This window comes from Gossypium arboreum, chromosome 1 (genome assembly GCF_025698485.1).
Source record: "Gossypium arboreum isolate Shixiya-1 chromosome 1, ASM2569848v2, whole genome shotgun sequence".
Lineage (NCBI taxonomy): Eukaryota > Viridiplantae > Streptophyta > Magnoliopsida > Malvales > Malvaceae > Gossypium > Gossypium arboreum.
In genome coordinates this window covers 8467800-8493033 of record NC_069070.1, presented here as the reverse complement: position 1 = coordinate 8493033, position 25234 = coordinate 8467800, and the positions used below count along the sequence as shown (strand labels likewise).

The 25234-nt window shown below is 34.8% G+C and overlaps 1 protein-coding gene and 1 pseudogene across 1 annotated transcript; both read left to right on the top strand.

The window, feature by feature from the left end:
• Positions 1–2176: 2176 nt before the first annotated feature.
• Positions 2177–4780, top strand: LOC108483718 (very-long-chain 3-oxoacyl-CoA reductase 1-like). Its single transcript, XM_017787277.2, has 3 exons — positions 2177–3211; positions 3300–3369; positions 4346–4780. The coding sequence occupies exons 1-3, from the start codon at positions 2574–2576 to the stop codon at positions 4598–4600; spliced, it is 963 nt and encodes a 320-aa protein (XP_017642766.1). The 5' UTR covers positions 2177–2573; the 3' UTR covers positions 4601–4780.
• Positions 4781–5871: 1091 nt separating this feature from the next.
• LOC108482836 (uncharacterized) lies at positions 5872–6760 on the top strand (annotated as a pseudogene).
• The last annotated feature ends 18474 nt before the right edge of the window (positions 6761–25234 follow it).

Sequence of the window (25234 nt, the reverse complement as noted above, 5' to 3'; positions counted from 1 at the left end):
TCAATTGTCATCCAAACATAGTTCAAAATGAACTAAATTACAAAACATTGTTAAAAAGTAACAAAATGAAACTGAGATGAAACAGTAGCATTAACAACTTCAGTTGCATGTATTTCATCCGGCAATACTGCAGCTGCTACTTCTTCATATTTCATCCGCAAGACTTATGTGCATGAATTCTTACGTGCATGAATTTCTCTTTTGTTGCATGAGCTGCATGGAGGGCCATTCTCTAACAGAAATCCTACTTTGATATAGTCCGGAAGAACATTCAAGACTTAGTGCCAAAGGCTATAATGCACTTTCTGGTAATACTGTTTCGTTTAACTCTCCTGCTGGTTAAGTTTAAAATTATTATTCTGACAAATCTAAAATATTTCCCCCCTCTTTATCAGTTCAGGTCAATCATACAAAAGGAAACCTCCATAATATTTTTATACAAATATTGTACCAAGTATGTCTCTTTTGGTTGATGGTGTTTTTGAAGTATATCATGTTTTAGTTTTCAACTTGCAGAATAGGTAAATGAAAAAAAAAATGGTTATTTGCCTCTCGGTAGTTGTGGTTGACATTTTTTTCTTATATGAGCGCTTGAAATAATGTTAGTCATGGAGATATTGGTGTTTTAATTGCCCAAAAATTAGATTGCAAATCGATGTATACAAACAGAAAAGGGTAATGATGGAATAATTCTATCATCTGACATTATTTAATTCAACTTTCAGGAATGTACGAGTGAAAGATGTGCTTTTGCAGTAATAATTAATGCAAAATTCTTGCACTTACATGAATGTTGTTCTCTCTTTCTTCCCCCTTTCCATTGTTACTGTTGTGGAGATGTCTGTATGCATGTTTTTACCGAAGTCTGAACCTTTGGATACACAGAGAGATCCTTTTCGAACAGCTGTTGCAGGAGCAGGACGAGGTAGTTTGCAAGACGAAAGCACGCGAAAGAAGTGTTGCGTTTTTGAGGCAAGCTGTTAAGGTTTGTAGTTACTTCACTTTGTTTATGTTGAGGGAAGTTTGTTTAACTCTTATGACATCCATTCATATTTCAACTTTTTTACTAGTCGTTCTTTCATATTATGACGTTTGTCTCTTTTGACTGAAACAATTTTTCTGCCTTCATTAGACGCTAAATGAAGTTCCAACACAGGACTACAAACTTGGGTATTGATGCTAGTCCCGGATTACCAAATTCTCCCGAGATCACCAACGGTAAGAGAAGTTCATCTTGTATGTTGTCATCCAGCAAGCCCAGAGCTCGGAAACTACTCTATCCAGAAGAACCACCATTGTGTTTCAGCTCCAATGTTGGACTCCGCTACTAGTTGGTTAGAATGCACGTCTCAGTTCCCAGATCCCACTGATTGAATTTGGTGCCTAGCCAGGGGATTAATGCATCTCATAAGTGATAGGCTTGTTCCTAGATTACAGTTTACAGGGCTTCATACGTTCTAGAAGTGAAGTTTGGTTAACTGGATTTGCTATCTCAATATTGTTTTTATGAGTGTGTTTCAATTTTGCCCCTCACTAGTTGAGTTTTGTGTTTACATGCGAGAAGAGAATATTCATTTTTGACTAATTTTCATTTCATTTTTCTTTAGGCATCCATGTTCAATCATTTGTATTTGATTAATATTCGAACGTGAGTGAGAAAAAGAAAATTGGGTGCATTCTAAATTTGGGTCCTGTTACATTTCTTTTTGCTCCTGTAATCTATAATTTAGTTGAACGATCACACCTGCTGTAAACAGTCCTAAATTTACTCTTCTGTTCTTTGAAAAGAAAAATGGAAAACAAGTAACCATCAGAAGAAATTAACATGGACTGCAAACAACACCTACATCCTATAAGTAAATGGGATAAAATAAAATTCGTCACCTCAATTAATTTAAAATTTTTTCATTTAATTGGATCAAATGCTTACGCATTTACCTTATTTTAGGGGGTGAATTTTTATTTTGGCTTTAAAAGAAAATTGACTATGAGTATGGGTGTTTTAATGAAGTATATATTTTTAGGTGAAAGTATCCCACTAGTCCCTATAATATGAAAAGAGGAGCAAACAGCAGAGCATTTAAGTCATTGTATTTTTTAAATGTAAGCAAATTGGTAAAATTATTAACGTTTGTACTGGAAACTATCCAAAGGGATGACAAGGTAAATGACTTTTTTTGGTTTATTATGGAAATTGAATGACTAAACTGCAAAAAGGGTAACCGTTGGGAGTAGCCCAAGAGCAATTAAACCATTGTTTTTAAATCAGCTAGTTCGCACGTTTCTTCTCCTCCACTGTGCTTTTATTTTCCTGTAAATACCAAAGCCCCTCAACAGTCAAACTCCTAAGTAGTTAATGAAGGTGGTTTTCAGCTCATCTACTTCACCCACTATTTTATTTTTTCATTTATAGATAATCAATCCTTCCCTTTTTCTCTTTTTGAATCCCATCTGTTGCTGCCTAACGGAACTGCTAAAGATTCCCCTCTTCGTTATCGTGCGCTCTATTTATATCCCTTAGATCTCTTTCTTTGGTATTCACACAAGTTTCAAGTTTCTCCTCTACGTAATCCATGGAAGCCTGCTTCTTCGATACTCTCAAGGCTCAACCTTTCTGGGTTATTTTCCTTTTCACTTTGGGTTCTTTATCACTCTTTAAGTTTTCATTTGTTTTTCTGAAATGGGTCTGGATCAATTTTCTTAGACCTGGTAAGAATCTCAAAAAATATGGCTCCTGGGGTCTTGTTACTGGACCAACTGATGGTATCGGCAAAGGATTTGCCTTTCAGCTGGCTAGGAAAGGGCTTAATCTTGTCTTGGTGGGCCGTAATCCTGATAAACTCAAAGACGTTTCCGATTCAATCTTGGCCAAGTATGCCAAGATTCAGATCAAGACAGTTGTTGTCGACTTCACTGGCGATCTTGATGAAGGCGTGAAGAAGATAAAAGAAACTATTGAAGGACTGGATGTGGGGGTTTTGATTAACAATGTTGGGATTTCATATCCTTATGCCAGGTTCTTCCACGAGGTTGATGAGGAGCTGTTGATGAATTTGATTAAGGTTAATGTTGAAGGTACCACAAAGGTAACTCAAGCTGTTTTGCCTGGGATGGTGAAGAGAAAGAAAGGCGCAATTGTGAACATTGGGTCTGGTGCTGCCATTGTCATCCCTTCTGATCCACTTTATGCTGTTTATGCTGCTACTAAGGCGTAAGTGTTTTGACACTTGCAAAGCTAATTGGGGTTTGATTTCTAGCTTTTAGCATCTAAAGTTGATCTTTCTCTCGGATTGTTTCAGGTATATTGATCAATTCTCTAGGTGCCTTTATGTTGAATACAAGAACCGTGGGATTGATGTTCAGTGTCAGGTAATGTTTGCTAATATATGCCTATGATTTACTGCTTTGATTCCAGGAGTTCTAAATGCTAGAGTAAGGCTGTTTTTCATGGAACTTGAACATCTTTTATCCTTATACCATTTCTGGATTTGTCTAAGTAGCTTGGCTATGCTTTTTTTTTTTTTACTATTTCGAAATCTGATTACAGGAAGTGTTCCACCACCTTATTTGTTAGGTTGAGTAATCAATAATTGAAGGATGACTATAGAAATACCATTATATGTAAATTACAGTTCAATATTCTACCTACAAACAACCTGATTTGCTAAACATATAGTGATTCTGAGATAAAGTTTTCTACAAGTAATCTGTATAGGCCGTTTGTCCTGCTAAGTTATCAGAAATTAGCTACATATAATTATCTTGTTTTCTTGTTTCAAAAGGCGTCTTATTTTATCTACTTCACCTGAAATGTTGACAAATTTGATTTGCTTATTGAACTTACTATGGTCAAGAAATTATTCTATTTAAGAACCCTGGGATATTAAATTGTTTATATTAGCTAATTTCTTTTGGGGGAAAAGAAACAGTTACTGTTTTGGACCCATCAACTCTTTCAATCACTTTTACTCTCTTAGTATAACATGTTATTACGAGTGTATTAAGCAAGTTTGCTTGCAGTATAAGATGGTGAACAACGTTTTATTCAATCTCTTAGTATAACTGGATTTGCAATCAGAAGAGATTAACATGGACTGCCAACAACTCCTACATCTTATATGGACGTGTGCAATTTTGTCTATGAATATAATTTGTTTTTCTGTTGGACGTGTACAAGATAAAAGTTGAACTTCTATGAATTTGATGTATTTAGGTTGGTTGAAAAAAGCTATAGCTTACAGAAGGTTGTACCTTAATGGCCAATAATCTGGGTAACTTAATATTGCGAGCAGCTAGACTCTATTCATTGACATTCTCTGATCAATCAATGAGTTTCTTAATGCAGGTTCCATTATATGTGGCAACAAAAATGGCATCAATCAAAAGATCGTCTTTCTTTGTTCCATCAACAGACGGATATGCTCGTGCAGCAATGCAGTGGATAGGCTATGAACCTCGTTGCACACCCTACTGGCCCCATTCCATCCTTTGGGGCTTAGCTTATTCACTGCCAGAGAGTGTGGTTGATGCATGGCGTTTGCGCTTTTGTCTTGGCATTCGAAAGAGGGGGCAAATGAAAGATTCTAGGAAGAAGGAATGAAAACACATTGTTGAGTCTGTTCTATTTTCTGTTCATGGAGTTCAATATTTTACTTGGATGAATGAGATCCACAACCCTTTATAATTTTTTTTTCAGGCATTGCAATTGCATTGTGACACTTCCATTATGTATTAGGATGCTTAGGGAAGGATAAGGATGAAAGTATACAAATTATATGAACCCTTTTCCTGCATGATTTACTTTTACAAGTTTAAAGTGTATGTCATCGCGTTTATACAAAAGATATCAAAGTATGTCAGGTCTTAAACATGCAACCTTAGTTGGTAAAGTTGATTTCAATCTCAAAGGACAACCTACACACCCCCAAAAGAAAGCAATCATAAAATGAAATAATAATATGATTACAATTCGACTAGAAATACCTGTGTAATTTGGTGTCTCTGTTTGGGCTGGTTTAAATGATGTCCTAAGTAATAATAGGCTGCTGTTTTCATTTCCTCTGAAAACCTTGATCGAAATACCCACTCAAATGACACTTGGGAGCTCTAGCAGATTTTACTTATAAAACAGGTAGTATATTTAATTTGGTATAAATTTTTTTTCATGGATAGCTTAACTTGACCGTAATGATTAAAAAATTGAAAGGGGACATTGGTTAAAAATGAATGGAAGGGCAATTGAGGTGGTCTTGTTTAAATTGGCTTTTGTTTTAAGTTTTTACTTCTTGATATTCATGCAATCATCAAAGGACACTAAGCATATTAAGATAGAGTCATGTTCAAATTAGGAAATAAAGATATGAAGTATTTAGGAATACTTTATGTGCAAGTAACGTCTTTCCTAAGTAAAGAAGGGAATCTAAGATTTCCAGGATTCTTAAGTCTATGAGAAATCTCTCATCGAATATTTTGCCGTCAAGTCTCTGTTCTGAACCAAGTTCGTAGCAATCAGGGTAAGTCTCTATCTTGTTAGGTTTGATTGTCCAAAAAGCTAGGTTTGCATACATGTGTGAATTTTATAAGTTTTGTTTGTCTAAATAATCTGTGTGTTTGTGTATGTCGCGAACCAGTCGGACCATCTACTAGCAAGGATAAAGGCAAAGTTAAACTTTTTTAATTCTCAATTTTCAGTGAGTGATCTGGGATTCGTCATAATTATGTTAACTGTCATGTTTTTCAGTGTGAGTGGTTAAGAATTGCTTTAAGTATGCTAGACTTTTCAAGTTCTGCGGTGTAATTTGTAAACCCATGAATAGTTCCAATATTTAATTGGAATTGGATTTTTGGCCTTTAAATATCCTCAATTGTAGTATGGCTCAAAATGAAGAGAAAGCCTAGTCGATGCTAAATCAATTCATAACCCTAAGAGTGAAGGAAAAAAAAGAAGCCCAAAGAATGTCGCCATTTCCTTTCTTTTAAGTGTCACGACCTCGCCGAGGCCGACAAATGGCATCAACAAATCATGCGAGAGATCAGCCACAAGGTCGCGAAGATTCAGAACAAAGGCCTCAGGGAACATCGACTCTGCAACTTTAACGACAAGATCAATAAGCTTATACAATAGAAAGTCACATTTGGAATGACATATCGTTGAACACGATAGCCTTTTGCCAAACACACCCCTAAAATGACGGATTTAGAAGGGAACATTGTGCATGTTTTGAACCCTAGCAGACGTGGCCCTGGGTATCAGTATTTCGAAGCTGCAATGAAGTTGTCAGGAGTTAGGGACTTGTTTGATAAGCCATTGGAGTTGTGAAAAAGGAGAACTAGATATGATATTTATAAAGGTATTGATGCAAGTTATTATGGGTATAAGGATAAAGAGGATGGAGTTTTAACTAGAGTGGAGGGGCCAACAGAGGCGAAGATGAGGGCTGAAGCCGAGGAGTAAGTGCGAAAAGTAGAGGAGATTAGGAAAGAGGCAAAGAAAGGGACAAACGAAGTGGTTAGCATGGGAGCTGCTGCGAGAGAGGTTTTGTTTGAGGATGTGGTGGAGGAGGAGAGCATGGAGAGGGAGGAGAAAGTGAGGAAGAATAAGAAGAGGGAATTTTTTGTGCACGTGTCCTTGCCTAGTGAAAAAGAGATTGAGAGAATAATTGTAGAAAGGAAGAAGATGGAGCTTTTAAGTAAGTTTGCGAGTGAAGGGTTGTTAGAGGAGTAGAGTGAATCAATGGACATGTTTAATATCTATAGGTAGAATACATGTTTTGGGGTCTGAACTCAATATGGTTTTGGGGTTTAAACTCAGTATGGTTTTTTGTATTTGAACTTAGTCAAGAAAACTTATGGTTTCTATTGTTATTTTTCTATATCTTAGGAGTTTAAGCTAGAGTGGAAATGCCAATAAAGGTCAAGATGTGAGAACTTGTATGCGAACACTTCTACAAACCACCTATGCGAATGCTTGGTGATAATCTGTCTCCTAACATTGTTATGTGAACACCTCCTATACAAACCCTAGTGATAATTTGTCTATGAACCTTGTTATGCGAACACCTATGCAATTAATATGGTAAATATATTTTCATTTCAAGGTTTATCTAACTTTTCACCCGTAACTAAGTACAATTTTGTAACACCCCTATACTTGGCTTGACAGTATGGACTTAATATAAGACTATTACATTCGGTGTCAAAGCAGTTTTGGCTAAACCCTGTGTAATTTAAGCATTTACCCATAATGTTTTAACTTATTTAACCCAAAAATTATTATTATAAACATCTAGGGTCATTAATGGACGTTCAATTGTGTTTGGAAATGATTTAAAAATTATTTTTACTTAAAACAGGGATCAAGTATCAATACATAGGGAAATAATTGTATGAAACAGTGACGCCATGTCATCTGTATCCTTTTCCAATAGTTTCATGCCACATCAGTACTCTTATCCTGAATTTCAGGATTTTATCCTGAAAAAAATCAAATCCAAATTAAAATACTAAAATTCAGGATAAAATCCTGAAATTCAGTATAAGAATATTGATGTGGCATAAAACTATTGGAAAGGGATACAGATGATGTGGCGTCACTGTTTCATACAATCCTTTCCCTCAATACATATAGCTAGGTACTGATACCTTTTATCTATACCTCTGCACAATATTGACACCAAAATAACATTCTAGAACTCCAAAAAATTCAAATTTTGATAAAGGTATCGATACCTTAGGCGTAGGTATCGATACCTAGCCTTCAATATCGATACTAAAATAGCATTCTGACTTGTTATTTACACCAATGTAAATATAGGTATTGATACCTGATCCCCTAGTATCAATACTTTGGGAAATTTTTGCTCAAAACCATTTGAAAATTTTTTCTAAAACCCTTACAAAGTTTTGGATTTTTTACAACATTTAAAATCATATCAAAATGCCTTGAAGCAATTCAAAACAACCCCAAATCAACCAAATTATCACATTATTAAACCGGCATACATATGACCATCAATAATTTATTTTATTTAGAACCAAAATACTTATATTTAAAATACCAAAATAAATAGAGTTTTAAGAGTTTACATTTTAGTCCCTAACACTTGGGAACACATTTGGTCTATCTATGTACATGCCATTTCAACTTAAAATATAGTACCTACACTTGTTACCCTTGAAGATGTGATGAGATGAGAGGTCTCCTAGCTCGACTCTAGCTCTTCAAGTTTAATTGTACTTGTAATAGCTCGTTTTTCAGTGGTGTCGAGAATAGTGGTTTCGGGGTCACAAATTCGATGAGTGAGTTGTAAATAGTGTTTAATAATATTTACGAGTTGATTATAGTGTTTTATTAAATTTTGATTTGATAATTTTTGCTAAATGAATGAATAGTTAAGTATAAGTGGTTTGTCCCTAAAGTCGAGTGGTTTTGATAATCGTAAGTTTGAAAAAATGAACATCCAAGGGGGAAGTACAACATTAAATTTAGCACATTGAATTTCCACATGCAAGCACGAGTTGGGAGGATGAATCTAAAAGATGTGTTACACTAGTTCATGAACATGCCAGCTTTTAATGCAACATTTATGAAGAATGAATGTCCCATGCATATTCATTGTAACACCCCTTACCCATATCCAAGGCCGGAATAGGGTACGAGGCATTACCAGACTTAACTATACACATAGACGAAAACCGGGTCATAAATTTCATTTAATTCAAAGCTTTTCGAAGACATGCATAGACTCATATTTAAAGACATATAACGTGGCATAAATGAGCACTTACACATCCGTAATCATGCAATAACATGTCATTCACTTTAAACATTTTTGCTTACCATCCTGTATATAATATACATTCTTACATTAACTAGAACTAGACATGCTAAATCTTATTCTCATTTTATACCATCATAATGTAGTTACCAATTTGTCCATTAAACATCCATATTCAATGCAACATTACTCATTTCCATTTAATTCATAATCCACTGGCCTGCATTTAACTTACCTGATGTATTACCAGTCATGCATAACAAACAAAGCTAACTATATCATCACGTCAAAACATAGGACATGGCATGATTAATTAAACTTACAAACCATAATGGATAAGGACCACATCTCATGAACATATACGATAACTCAATGCAGACTGATACGTATGGTCAAAGTCATAATAATAATACATATCACAAACCAACTTCCTATACATGTCACTCACTTGATATTTCTAATATTTGAATTAATTCTCCCAAAAATGATAGCTTGATAGTGTGATTTTGCCTCCGACGATCTCCAACCCCGAGCCGACCTGTCAAAATTGAAGAAGTAGAGAGGAGGGGTAAGCGTTACGCTTAGTAAGTCCATATGAAGTTAATAAGCAATTACCCACATGTTTTTTGTTTTTTTTTAAGGTAAAACATCATAATTGTACAATTTACTCTTTTTCAGGTTAAGTTGTTTTACCGAGTTACAGTAACTAATTAATTTATATCTGGAGCTACGAGACTCCAAATTAAGTTTCGTTAATTTTCCTTGAAACTAGACTCATATACCTTTCTCCTATAAAATTTCTAGAATTTTTTATTAAGCCAATTAGTACAGTTTATTCATTAAAGTTTCCCCTGTTTTGCTGTCCAACAGTTCTGACCTCTCTTCACTAAAAATTATTTTTCTCATAGTACAGAATTTGAATAATGCTCTCATCTATCTTTATAGAGAATAGACTCATTAAGGATTTTAATAATATAAATTACAACCTATAATTATTTTTATACAATTTTTAATGATTTTCTCAAATCGAAATAGGGGATCACAAAGTCATTCAGACTCTGTCTCACAACAATTTAAATATCTCATAATATAAATTTCGATTGCATATACAGTTTCTTCTATGTGAAACTAGACTCATTGGGCTTTAACCATTCAGCCCCTAATGCAATTTCCACAATTTTTGGTGAATTTACAAAGTTGCACCACTGCAATAACCCAAAACTGTCAAGGCTAAATTTACTCATTCATTACTATTATTCACCAAATCCATACAATATCATTTCATTCATAATGGTAAGAACACATAATTATGCTTCATAAGCATAAATCCATAATCTCAATGTCATCAAGTATCAAAGATTTATTCCAAATCATATCATTTTCATAATAGTCACCAAATACTATATACATCATAGATCATCACATGTCAAGGCATCACACATAAGTTTAGTGTACATACCTGTACAACTTGTAACATAACTCAAAGACATACTCACCAATAGCTTATCTCATTGAGATCATCAATGAATACTTCGCCAAATTATCCGTTGAACACTCGGAATATAATCGGATACACGGAATACATGCACATAAGTGTCGTGCCCATAGCTAGATAAGTGTCATGCCCATAGCTAGACAAACTCAATAGCCTGCGTAATATATGTGTAGCTAAGCTACCATGTAACCCACCCATAAGTGAACTCAGACTCAACTCAACGAGCTCGGGTGTGCGCATCCATAAGTGAACTCGGACTCAACTCAACGAGTTTGGATGCCTAGTTACATCTCACGAACTCGGACTCAACTCAACGAGTTCGGAACTCAAATATTCCAGTGACATGTCACTTGTATCCTAATCTATTCCTAAGGTTCAAACGGGATTTTCCTCGATCACACATCTTTGTCGTCTTTCACGGAATGTTGGAACCAATACTTAGTAGCATTTCATATTTATCAAGTAATTCACATAATTTTGCATATTACTCAATAATAACCACAAAGCATATGATTTCATGATAATAATCATCATATCATATAAATATCATTAAATTACTTAAAATGACAATTATGTTACCACATTTACACATAAACTTACATCTTATTTAATATCAAGGAAATAACATTAAATTACACATTGCATTATTAAAAATCATATGAACTTACCTCGTATGCGAAAATGACCATTTTTACCATTTTGTCCACAACCTGATATTTTCCAGTTTTAGCTTGAATTTCAATTTTTCCTTGCTCTATCATTTCAAATATAGCCTAATTAGGACTCACATTATTCAAATTAACCCAAAATCATATTTTTTTAAAATTACAATTTTGCCCCAAAACTTTGTCAAAATTACATTTTTTCCCCTAGGCTCGTAAATTAAACTTCATCCTATTTCCTTATGTTTTATGACATGCTTATCATTTTTCTCTTCTATAGCAACATCAAATTCACACTCTAACATGTACTTATGAACATTAGGTATTTTTACCAATTATGTCGTTTTACTCGTTTTCACGTAAAATCGCTTAGTAAAAGTTGTTTAACACAATTTCAAGCTTCATATTCTACCATAAAACATCAAAATAAACATATTTCACCTACGAGCATTTTTTCAAATATAAAGCCTAGGTTAAATTATTGCTAGAATAATCTTAACCAAGTTATCGGGATTTCAAAAATGTAAAGAACTTTAGAAACGAGGCTAGGGAGCACTTACAATCAAGCTTGGGAGTTTGAAAAAACCTTAACCCTGGCTGCTGCAGGTAGAAATGGTTGAATAAAGAAGATGATAGCTAATTTGGCTTATTTCCCTTTTTAATTCTTTTAATTATTAGTTTACCAAAATATCCCTAACTTAAAAATATTTTATTACACCCATTTCATGTCTATTTTTGTCCAGAAATTAACCAATGATCTAATTCCATTTAATGACACCTCTAGTATATAGAACTCAACTTTTACACTTTTTATGATTTAGTCCTTTTGACTAAATTAAGTGCCCGAACGTCAAAATTTTCGAAAAAAAATTTCAAGAAATTATTCCGTGGAATTGTAGACCATAAAAATATAATAAAAATAAAATTTCCATTGTCGGATTTGTGGTCCCGAAACCACTGTTCCGACTAGGCCCAAAATCAGGGTGTTACATTCATGTATGGTCAAAGGAGATGAATGAGTCCCTTGGTGTTCATTCAAAGCATGTGAAGATTTCTTCCATCATAAGAATACATGTACGGAAAAGGAGGAAGAACTTGACCTTTCAACCATTCAATGAACCTACACTATACATGAATGTATTCAATTTAAGCATGGACAACCTTTAATGGTCGAATGTGGTTTTTTTAGTTTTTTAGTTCTATAAATAGCTCGAAACATGTCATTTGTAAGGTTTGACCAATTATAACATACATTTTTATTTGTGAAAATTTTTTCTTGGTTATTCATTGAACTAATTTGAACTTATCAAAAATTAAGGTTTTGTAACATTTATCATTTGACTTATCACTCTGTTCCATCCATCCTGGAGTGTGGTGACTTTAACATAACAAGGTTCAGGTAGTTTGTAAGTTTAAGCAAGTAGGGGTTCTAAATAACTTCAGATCCTGAAGTCTTCAAGTGCTTCGAGTCAAGGTGTCCATCCTATTGTTTCTAAATCAAGACAAATCATAACAAAATCATGCATTCTACTTACTATCGGATACCAGTCTCGTCGATTTATTTTCAAAGTTCTATTCAATTTTGAGAGATTGCATCAATGATAGTCAGTTACCGGTGGCCAGGGCTACACTGTAGATTACAAAAATATTGTGATCATCCTGACATCAAACCTTAGAGTCAAACATCTTCTTTTAGGACTTAGCAGGAAATGTACAATACAAGTTGCTCGCAATCAAGTCATGCAAGAGGTAGTTAAATGACCTATTTCTAGCACCATATACCTTTGTCATATAATGTTTTGAAGTAGTAGTACTAACATTATAATTTTGATTTTTTGACAGGTAAGGCGACACTTTAGACTAGATTTGCTTAACAAGCTCGATGAGGTCATCGTTTTCAACCCTCTATCACATAAGCAATTGAGGAAAGTTGCTAGATTGCAAATAAAAGGATGTTGCAAGCTGCCTTGCTAAAAGGGGTATTGCATTGGTTGTAGTAGATTTAGCATTGGACTATATTCTTGCTGAGATTTATGATCCAGTAAGTATTAACATTTATATCTTATACATATTCAAATATAATTGACGGTACGGTTGAATAGTAACAATGTCTTTTTTTTTTAACTTTTGATATAAGTTTATTGTGCAAGACTTATTAGGAGATTGCTTGAGAAGAAAGTTTTGACCGAGTTATCAAGGATACTTGTGAATGAAGAAATTGATGTGAACTCGACAGTTTACATTAATGCTCTAAATAGAAGTGAGTCAGTGTATCGGATTGAGAATAATAGAGGGTTAGTCAATGCAAAGACTGGGCAAAAAATGGATGTATTGATCTGAATCCTGAAAGGAACAAGAAGAAGTGATGCTACATAAGTAGTGAAAGAGATGAAGATTGAAAAGATAAGTGATGAAGATGATGAAATGGACTCATGAACCAAGTTATTTGATTTTTAGTATAATAAGTCATGTTGAATATTGAGCGGTGTTGAAGGCCAATGCTATTTCTAGATAAAAACCAAACTTATCCTTTAAGAGATATTTTCTTTGAAAGAATCTAAAATATAAATTAAAGAAATATGATTTTATCTAGAAGATTAGATATTCTAGATGAACATTTTAGCTATTAGATATTTGTAAAATTAATGACAAGGATGTTGATATGTGTCAACAATCCAATGATCACTAAACGCTATAAATAGAGGTAGGAGCTTTCATTCTTGTAAGTCTGTGCAATAGAGAAGTGTGTGTCATATTGTAATTTTATTGTGTATTAATAAAAATGTTCTCTTCTCTTGTAATTGTAAGTCTCGGTGAAGCCTTAGGTTTCTAAGCACTTAGTACACTTGGTTTAGCTTTATATATGGTCGGCTCTGCCGCTTAAATGATATATGGTCAGCTTTGACACTTGAATGATATATGGTCAGTTCTTCCACCTGAATAATATATGGTCGGCCCTGCCACTTGAGTATTATAGTTTAATCAGAAGTTAGAATATAAAAGGTTAACTGACTTCAGAGAGTTGGTGTAACATTACCTGTAGGTTATAGGTCCTTAATAGTGGGTGTGTTGGGCTTGTTGAGTTCCCAACAAGTGGTATTCGAGCAAGCAATATAGGACCATCACTAGTGAAGGAAGCTTCAGTAAGCACTAGGGACTTGCATTGGTTGGTATGGCATAAAGGCACTAAGGGGAGTCTCTGCTAGTGTGCGGTCAAAGATTGTGAAGCTTATTGTTCAGGGAGCAAGTTTACTTAACAACAGGTGTCAGTGACCATGGCAAATCTTGCCAGCACGAGTAATGGAATGAAGAAGCTTAATAACGACAACTATGGCTATTGGCAGACTTGCATAGAATCCTACCTATAAGGTCAAGATTTGTGGGAAATAGTCATTGGCACTGACACAACTCCTCCATCAAAGGAAAATGCTGAAGCCTTGATAAAATGGAACATCAAGGCTGGAAAGGCTTCATTTGTATTGAAAACCATAATCGATGAAGACCTATTGGAGCATATTCGTGATGATAAGACACCGAAGACAGCCTGAGAAACTTTGGAAAAATTATTTTCGAAGAAGAATAAAGCACGCCTCTAGTTTTAAGAAAATGAGCTCGTAGGTATCTTACAAGGAAACTTAACCTTTTCTCAATATTTCACTAAGTTGAAATCTATTTATCATGAGACATCTCAACCTGCACTAGAGGAGAAGTTAAGGAAAGGATGAAGAGAACTGTCATCCATGGCCTAAGACCTGAGTATAATTGGTCTATGGTCGCTGTAAGAGAATGACCTACTCAACCATCCTTGGTGGAGCTGGAAAATCTTTTGGCTAATCAAGAGGCATTAGCCAAAACATATGAGTGGAGTAACTATAAAAGACAAAAAAGAAGGATTATTCAGCAACAAGAAGAAGGGTACGTCTCAAAGACAATGAATGGAGAAGAAAAAGTGGAAACAATGAGTCAAGCTTCATCTAAAAGAGAGAAGTAACACTTCAGAGGGAGCTCGACATGAAAGAGAAGATTATCATCAACAACATGGGAAGAATGATAAAAGACAAGGTGGTGAATGTTTCAATTGTAGCAAGAATGGCCACTTTGATCGAGAGTACAAATTCCCTAAGAGGATAACTTTCTAAGGAAATATGGCCACCACAAAAATGGAGAAGAAAGAGGTCACGCTGGAGGCATCCATCCATAAGGAATAATAGGATATAGAAGTTGGATTTTTTGTTGGAGTGGATCAAGAAGAGTTGAAGACATGGATGAATCAACTCTTGTAGCAACCATAGATTCAAAGATAGACTCTAAGGAGGATTGGATCGTGAATTTTGGATGCTCTAATCATATGACCAGTGACGATAATAAGTTGCAAGACATGAATGAGTACAAAGGAATGAGAGTGGTGTTGATAGCCAACAATTCAAAGTTGTTTATTTCTCATATTGGGAAGACAACACTTCCAAGGTATGGTTCTTGGCAGCTCCAACTCAAAAAGGTCTATCTTGTCCTGACTTGAAGAAAAATTTGTTGTCAATACTGTAACAGCCCATTTTCAGTGAAATCGGAATAATGGTTTCGGGACCACAAATCCGAATTGAAAAGAAAAATTAATTTAATATTATTGCATGGTTTGCATTATGGTAAAGAATTCATATGAAAATTGCGTTAAGAAAATTTACCGATTTCATGTTTAATTAGGGGGAAAAGACTAAATTGCATAAAATGTGAAAGTTGAATTCTAGTAGCTAGAAGTATCAAATAGCTATGGAATTCAAAATTTGAGGTCCTTATAAGTTAAATAGACCATTAAGAGAAGTTAATAGATATTTATGATGATTCATCCATGGAAAATTGAATAAAAAAAGAACTAAATTGGAAAATTGAAATAATTAAATATGATAATAAACAAATATCATCTTATTTTATCATCTTCCCCAAATTAAAATACATGGAAACCCTAACTAAGAGAAAAGAGTTCAAGCAAGCTTAATTGGCTCAATTGGGTAAGCATTTTTGTCCCATTTTTAGTAATTTTTATATTTTCGATATCGTAATAACCTAATCTAGCTATTTTGGGGATCAATTTGTAAAGTTATCAAAGTATTAAAGTTTTTTCCATGGATGAGTATGCTGAAATTTTGAAATTTATGGTAGAAAATGAAAGGTTGTTGATAGATAAACAACTTTTGTAAAGGAAATTTTCATGAAATTGTGATTTAGAGACTAAATTGAAAATATGAAAAATTCATGAAAAGTTTTTTATTTTTGTGAAATACATAGGCTGTAAATGTTATATGAAAAATTCGGCTAGGCTTGGATTAAGGATTAAATTGCATGAATTTCATTTTCCTAACCTAGGGACGAAATCTGAATTAATTAAAAGTATAGGGGCAAAATGGTACTTTTGCCTAAAATGTGAATTGAGTTGAATTGAATATGAATTGTATTAAATTGAGTTAAATTTACTCGTATAGATCCAGATAGACCTAGTACGGAGTTGGATTGAGGAAATCGAAAAGTATCGGATTAGTATATTCTCGTATACAAACAAGTGTCGAGGTAAGTTCGTGTAACTAAATTATGTATATTTATACGTTTGAGTGAAATGTTTTATATGTGAATGTTGAATTATGAATTTGGTATGTTTAGGAAATAAATTCATAAATCTGATAATGCTTGGTAAATATTAAATCCCGTTTAAATACATAAAATTCGATTAGATACTGGGCTCCTATATTGGTTGTGGTCTTGCATATGTTGCAGACACACAATAGCTCGAAAGAGCATCCTATTATTAGCTATTCTAAGTTTCCCGTATGATGGTTCTTGTGAGCTTCCCGTTATAGCTCTTCAGAGCGTCCCAATAAGTTGTGATCCTTCATGTGTTGTGGACACACCTTACCTCTTATGAGCTTCCCAATTACGATTCTTTGTGAGTTTCCCATTAATTGGCTCTTTGTGAGCTTCCCGATATGGCTCGCTTGAACTTCCCAATATATGGCTATCCGGAGCTTCCTGTTAATGGCTCCTAAAAGCTATCTATTATTGACTCGCATGAGCTTCCCAGTTATGGCTCTTATAAGCTTCTCGTTTTAGCCCGGATAAGCTTCCTGTTTATGTGCTTTATAAGCACTCTAGAATATGAGTTGACGGATTTACCATATTGTACACTTCATGTGTATTGCCCATGTATCCATCGATATTTTAAATGATTCAACGGGTAAAGTTATTGTTAGAATTAAGTGACCCAAATTCTTATTTAAATAAAATACGATGGAAAATAAAATAAAAGTAAAATCCATATAGAACTAGACTGCTTTTATTTTATTTTAGAATAAGGTTTTTAAGCCTTATTAAACTTCATCTATTTTATATTGATTAGGATAAGGTGTTTCAATCCTACTAGAATATGGCTTTACAAGCCTATAAATAGACATAGTCTATTCCTCTTGTATTGAATTTAAATTTTTCGACATAATGAATTTTCTTCTCCTCTGCCAGTGATTTTTTCCCGAAAGGGTTTTCACGTAAAATTTGTGTGTTCTTTATTTTATTTTATTTTTTTTACAAATTGGTATCAGAGCTTCCGGGTTATTCATCTCGATCATGGTAATGGCGTCTTTGAAGCACGAAATTTTGCTGTTGGATCGCAACACCAGATTTGCGTTGTGGTAAATTAAAATGCAAGCAGTTCTTGCACAGATGGATCTGGAGGATGCCCTGCTAGGGATAGATAAGATGCCTTCGACATTAACAGATGAAAAGAAGAAGCGTAAGGATCGAAAGGCGTTAACACAATTACATCTGCATTTGTCCAACGAAATTTTGCAGGATGTAATGAAAGAGAAGACTGCCGCTGTATTATGGAAGAGGCTAGAACAAATATGTATGTCGAAAACTCTAACAAGCAAGTTGCATATGAAGCAGCGTCTTTATGCTCATCATTTGGAGGAAGGTGCGTCTGTACACGAACACTTAACAGTATTTAAAGAAATTCTCTCAAACTTGGAGGCCATGAAGGTTCAATATGATAAGGAAGATCTAGGGTTGATTCTACTTTGTTCGTTGCCCCCGTCTTATTCAACCTTTAGAGACACAATTTTATATAGCCGCGAGTCTCTCACAGTTGATGAGGTTTATGATTCTTTAACCTCGTATGATAATATGAAGCATTTGTGGTTAAACCCGACTCTCAGGGAGAGGGTCTCATTGTTCGTGAGAGACAAGATCGAAATACTAATGATGATCGTGGTAGGACACAGGACGAAATCTTCATGGTAAATCTAAAGGTAGATCGAAGTCTTCAAATAGAGGTAAAACTTGTAACTTCTACAAGAAGAAAGGGCACATTAAATCTGAGTGCTATAAGTTACAAAATAAGATTAAAAGGGAGGCTACGAATCAAAAGGAAAAACAACCAGAAAATTCCGGTGAAGCTGATGTTGTAGAAGATTACAGTGATGGTGAACTTCTAGTTGCTTCTATCAATGATTCTAAAGTAAGCGAGGAATGTATACTTGATGCAGGCTGCACCTTCCACATGAGTCCCAATCGAGATTGGCTTACAACTTACGAAATAGTATCTGAATGTGTTGTTTTGATGGGAAATAATGCTTCGTGTAAAATCACAAGTGTTGGAACAGTTAAAGTTAAGATGTTTGATGGAGTTGTCAGAACACTTAGTGAGGTACGACATGTTCCAGAATTGAAGAGAAATTTAATTTCGTTGAGTACTCTTGATTCAAAAGGGTACAGATATACAGCTAAAAGTGGGATTTTAAAGATTTCTAAAGGTTCCCTTGTTGTGATGAAAGGGCAAAGAAAAACTTCCAAGTTATATGTTTTGCAGGGTTCTACTGTTACTGGTGATGCAGCTGTCACTTCTTCTTCCTTGTCAGATGATGATATTACTAAACTTTGGCATATGCGCCTAGGGCATATAAGTGAGAATGGCATGGTAGAATTGAGTAAAAGAGGACTTCTTGATAGGCAAGGAATTTGCAAACTAAATTTCTGTGAGCACTATGTTTTTGGGAAGAAAAAGAGAGTTCGGTTCACTAGAGGAATCCATAACATGAAGAGAATATTGGAGTATATTCATTCTGATCTGTGGGGGCCATCCAGAGTGCCTTCGAGAGGTGGAGCTAACTATATGCTAACCTTTATTGATGATTTTTCCGGAAAAGTTTGGGCATTCTTTCTGAAGTAGAAAAGCGATGTGTTTTTTGCATTTAAGTCTTGAAAAATTATGATTGAAAAATAGACGGGAAAACAGATAAAATACCTCCGCACAGACAATGGCTTAGAGTTCTGTTCTGATGAGTTTAATAGATTGTGCAAGTTAGAAGGGATCATGAGACACTTGACAATTCGTCATACTCTACAGCAAAACGGCATTGCAGAACAAATGAACAGAACGTTCATGGAGAAGGTTCGATGTATGTTGTCAAATGCCAACTTATCAAAGTCATTTTGGGCAGAAGTAGCCTCTACTGTATGTTTTTTAATCAACAGATCTCCATCCGTTGCCATTGAGAAAAAGGCTCCACAAGAGGTATGGTCTGGTAATCCTGCTAATTATTCTAATTTAAATATTTTTGGGTGTCCTGCGTATGCTCATGTTGATAATGGAAAATTGGAACCAAGATTCATTAAATGTGTTTTTCTTAGTTATAAAGCTGGTGTAAATGGGTATAAGTTATGGTGTCCTGAAAATAGAAAAGTTGTGATTAGCAGAGATGTTGTTTTTGATGAAACTGCTATGCTACCTAACTTATCTCTTAAAGACTCTTCCAATAAAGAAAATCAAAAGCAGGTGGAGCATCAGATTAATACAGAGTCAACTCCTCAAGCCAGAACAAAAATTGAGAATAGAGTTGCTTCTTCACCACAATACTCTATCGCCAAAAACAGAACTAGAAGAGAAATTAAACCTCCAAAGAAGTATGCCGAGGCTGATCTAGTTGCTTATGCTTTAAATGTGGCTGAAGATATAGATGCGAATCAAGAGCCATCTAATTATTCGAGGGTTAATGTGAAGACTCAGAAAAGTGGATGTTTGCTATGCAAGAAGAGATGGAATCACTCCACAAAAATAGAACATAGGACCTTGTGAAACTTCCTAAAGGTAAAAAGGTTGTTCGTTGTAAATGGGTGTTTAAAAAGAAAGAAGGGACTCCAGGAGTTGAAGAACCTAGATATAAAGCAAGGCTTGTTGCAAAGGGTTACAGTCAAATTCCAAGAATGGACTTTACAGATGTGTTCTCTCCAGTTGTTAAGCATAGTTCGATTCGAGCTTTGCTTGGTATTGGCCATGCATGATTTGGGGCTTGAGTAGTTAGATGTAAAAACTACATTTTTGCATGAAGAACTTGAGGAGGATATTTACATGCAACAACCAGAGGGTTTTATAGTCTCAGAAAAAGAGGACTATGTTTGCTTGCTGAAAAAGTCCCTTTACAGTTTGAAACAGTCACCAAGACAGTGGTACAAAAGGTTTGATTCCTTTATGACTTCTTATGATTTCAAAAGAAGTAGTTTTGACAGTTGTGTTTACTTTAAGAAAAACAGTGATGGTTCTTTTGTGTATCTACTTCTTTATGTTAATGACATGTTGATAGTAGCAAAAGATAAAGGAGAGATAAGAAATGTAAAAACCCAACTAAGTAAAGAATTTGAGATGAAAGATTTAGGACCAGCAAAGAAGATACTTGGAATGGAGATTCTCAAAAATAGAAAAATAAGTAAATTGTACCTAAGTCAGAAGGGGTATATTGAAAAAGTTCTTTGCAGGTTCAATATGCAGAGTGCTAAGCCTGTTAGTACTCCTTTAGCAGCCCATTTCAGACTTTCATCAGTTTTGTCTCCACAATCAGATGATGAGATTGAGTACATGTCACATGTTCCATACTTTAGTGTAGTGGGATCTCTCATGTATGTTATGGTTTGTTCATGTCCAGATTTATCATATGCAGTCAGTGCAGTTAGCAGATACATGGCGAATCCCGGTAAAGAACACTGGAAAACAGTTCAGTGGATTCTAAGATACTTACGAGGTACTACTGATGTTTGCTTACAGTTTGGAAGAACTAGAGATGGACTCATAGGGTATGTTGATGCTGATTTTGCTGGAGACCTTGATAAAAGAAGATCTCTCACAGGTTATGTCTTTACAATCATAGGTTGTGCAATCAGTTGGAAAGCCACTTTGCAGTCTACAGTCGCTTTGTCTACCACTGAAGCTGAGTACATGGCGATCTTGTAAAGAAGCTATTTAGTTGAAGGGACTCTTTAGTGAACTCAATGAAGACCTTCAAATCAGCACAGTATTTTTTGACAGTCAGAGTGCTATCTTTCTTACAAAAGATCAAATGTTTCATGAGAGAACAAACACATTAACGTTCAATATCATTTTGTTCATGATATTATTGCTCGTGGTGATATTGTTGTGAGCAAAATTAGTACTCATGAAAATCTTGCAGATATGATGACTAAGTCAGTTCCTATATCCAAGTTTGAGCATTGCTTAGACTTGGTTGGTGTTCATTGTTGAAGTTAAACCCTTAAGGGGTTTTATGGAAGAGGTGGAGAACTTGTTTATTGAAGGTTCACGATGAAGAACTTGTTCATTGAGAATTTGTGTCAAGGCGGAGATTGTTAGAATTAAGTGACCCAAATTCTTATTTAAATAAAATACGATGGAAAATAAAATAAAAGTAAAATCCATATAGAACTAGACTTTTTTTATTTTATTTTAGAATAAGGTTTTTAAACCTTATTAAACTTCATCTATTTTATATTGCTTAGGATAAGGTGTTTCAATCCTACTAGAATATGGCTTTACAAGCCTATAAATAGACATAGTCTATTCCTCTTGTATTGAATTCAAATTTTTCGACATAGTGAATTTTCTTCTTCTCTACCCGTTCCTGAAAGGGTCTCCACGTAAAATTTGTGTGTTCTTTATTTTTTTTTTTTTTACAGTTATGATATGAGATGATATGAATTTCAAGATGAATTACTATGAGAAATACTTGAAATATAAAGATATAATATGTACATGATTATTGTATACTTGATATGATAAATACATGTATGTGGAAATTGCATAAGGATGAGCTTTTTCTTGTTTCTTGAAACTTATGTGAATTATATAACTAACATGTTTGATGAGGATGTATGTGTATTTAGATATTGATTTACTTGATTTTGGATGCACTTGTAAGATTATTTTAAAAGCTAATAAATGGTAAGTTTATTTCCCATTATATGAATTTACTAAGCTTAAAAGCTTACCTTGTTTTATTTCCCCTGTTTTATAGTGCTCGGAAGCTCATAAAAGTTGAAATCAGTCGGAGCATCATCACACTATCCTTCAATTCGTTTTGGTATAAATAGTAAACTTATTTTAGTATAATGGTATGTATAGGTTAAATTGGCCAATGATAGTATATATATGGTTGGTTGTAACTAGCCATTGGAATGGCTAGTGATGACTTGTTTGATGTAAATGTATGAGGGTATAATATGATTAATATAAATATGTGCTTGGTATGATTAGATTGAATTTTGGTAAATTTATATGTTTATACAAATAGGTAAGTTTGAATACATGAATACATGTGATGATATATCATGCATAAGATTAGTTTTAATGTCTTGAATTGGTTGGTGAATGTATTCAAGTGTTGTTGTAGGTAAAAGGCAAATTTGGGTGAGAAAAGTGACCTTGAAAATGACCTATTTTCATCCACACGAACAGACACACGGGCTTGTGTCTCAACCGTGTGTGACACACAGCCATACGCACGGGTGTGTGGTTTGACCGTGTGTCCCCTTCATCTTTAAAATTGAGAAACAAAATGCTCAGGTATTTTCACACGAGCAGAGACACGGGTGTGTGTCTCAGCCGTATGTGACACACGACCTAGCACACAAGCGTGTAACTTGGCCATGTGACCCTTGCACCTAATTAATGTAAAATAAATTGTTCACGTGGCCTAGCACACGGGCATGTGGCTTGGCCGTGTGACCCAAGTCAGTAGCTACCCTAATTTGAATACGGGCTAGGACACGACCATGTGCCTCACATCGAATGCCCACATGGTTTGGGACAAGGGTGTACCACTTGGCAGTGTGAGACATACAGTCTGGCCACACGGGTGTGTGTCACCTACACCTAAGAAAAATTTTAAAATTTCGCGAAAATTTTTTTGAGTTCTCGGTTTAGTCCCGATTTGATCTAAATGCATATTTTGGGCCTCGATGGCCCATTTAAGGGAAAATATGATTAATTTCGAATATAAATAGTAAATGATATAAATTTTTTTGTAATTGATCTGTAAACTCTGGTAATGCTCTGTGACCCTATTCCGGCGACAGATAAGGATTAGGGGTGTTACAAATACCTCAACTAACAGAAAAAAAGAATTATGTTCTCTTTGAGCCTGAAGATGTAACTGTATTTCAAAAAGTGAAGGTCATTAACACTCACATTATGAAAGGAAAAAGAACAGAGTCAGTTTATATGTTATGTACAGAGTCAACATATGTGGATAAGACTTAGAAGAATGACAGAGTTGATCTTTGGCATGAGCATCTTGGACATGTAAAATACAACAAGCTGAATGAAATGATAAAGACTGACATATTAAGAGGACTTCCTCAAGTGGACATCTGAGCAGATATAGTATATGCTAGATGTCAATTTGGCAAGGCTCAGCAATTGACATTTAAGGAGTCAGAGCATCAGTCCAAAACACCACTAAAGCCCATACACTTATATGTCTTTGGCTTAGTGAAGCAATCATCACTTGGAGGTATTAAGTATATAGTGACATTTATCCATGACTTCTCAAAATATGTGTAGATTTACTTTATGAAGGAAAAGCTAGAGACTTTTATGAAATTCAATGAGCTTAACAAGAATATAGATAATGAACTTAATAAGAAAACTCGGTGCCTATGCATTGATAATGAGAGAGAATATATATCTACTAAGTTCACTATCTATCTTGAGAAGCTTAAGATCATACTCCAATTGACTTGCCCCAATACTCTACAACAAAATAGAGTCGTAGAGCACAAGAATCGTCACCTTACTAAAACTTGTCGAAGCATGCTTCTTCCTAAGAGTGTACTAGGAAGATTTTGAGAGAGTGTATGAAAATGGCAGCCTATGTGATTAATAGGCTACCACAAGCTAAGTTGGGATTCATTTCACTATATGAGATACTATGGAAGATCAAGCCAATTGTCAACCATTTCAAGGTATTTGGTTGTGTATGTTATGTTTTTGTTCTAAATTACTTAAGGAGCAAATTTGACAAGAAGAAAATTTGATGCATCTTCGTCGGTTATGATGATGCATGAAAAGGTTGAAGATGTTGTGACCTAACCACAGGCAAGTGCCGCACTTCAAGAAATGTGGTGTTTGATGAAGTTTGTTCATGGTGGTCACCTCAGAAGATCAAGATTTTGGAATCTCATGACTTAAAAAAAGTTCTAAAAGAAAATAAAGAACTAGGTAAAGAACAAGCATCATATCCAAATGAGAAAAGAGAAAGATTACCCTCTAAGGACAAGAGTCCATAGAAAACCAACATACATCAACCTACATCTGAGTAGTTTCATCCAAGACAAACAAAAGTCAAGGAGCCTACAAAAGAATTACAAAGATCAACAACCTCAAGGCAGCCTAACCCAAGGTATGCCAACACTGCCCTTATAGATGAGTCTATACCTATTGAGCCATATACTTATGAAGAAGCAGCACAAAGCCTTAAGTGGCAGAAAGCTATGGAAGAAGAGATTAAGGCATTAAAAGAAAATCAAACATAGGACTTAGTGCCAAAGCCAAAAGAAATGAAGCCAATATCTTGTAAATGGGTTTACAAGGTGAAGACCCGACTAGATGGCTCAATTGAAAGGTATAAGGCTCAACTTGTTACTCAGTGTTTCTCAAAACAATATGGGTTAGATTATGAAGAAACATTTAGCCCGGTGGCAAAAATCACAACTGTTCGAGTATTACTAGCATTAGCCACTAGAAAGTCTTAGAAGTTGTGACAGATGGATGTCAAGAATGCTTTCTTACATGGAGAACTTGACAAGGACATTTACACGAAGCAACCAAGAGGTTTTGAGAACAAGATCCATCATGAGTATGTTTACAAACTGAAGAAGGCACTCTACGGCTTGAAGCAAGCTCCAAGAACATGGTATAGGAAGATCGATGAGTTCTTAATACAATGTGGTTTTACAATTTCTCTTTCAAATTCTAGTTTATTTGTGAAAGA

Bases quoted from the DNA above. Each gene is read 5' to 3' on its own strand.
- LOC108483718 (XM_017787277.2), top strand. From the start codon at position 2,574: ATGGAAGCCTGCTTCTTCGATACTCTCAAGGCTCAACCTTTCTGGGTT. The intron at 3,212-3,299 runs GTAAGTGTTTTG...GGATTGTTTCAG, and splicing joins GTTTATGCTGCTACTAAGGC to GTATATTGATCAATTCTCTA. The intron at 3,370-4,345 runs GTAATGTTTGCT...TTCTTAATGCAG, and splicing joins GGATTGATGTTCAGTGTCAG to GTTCCATTATATGTGGCAAC.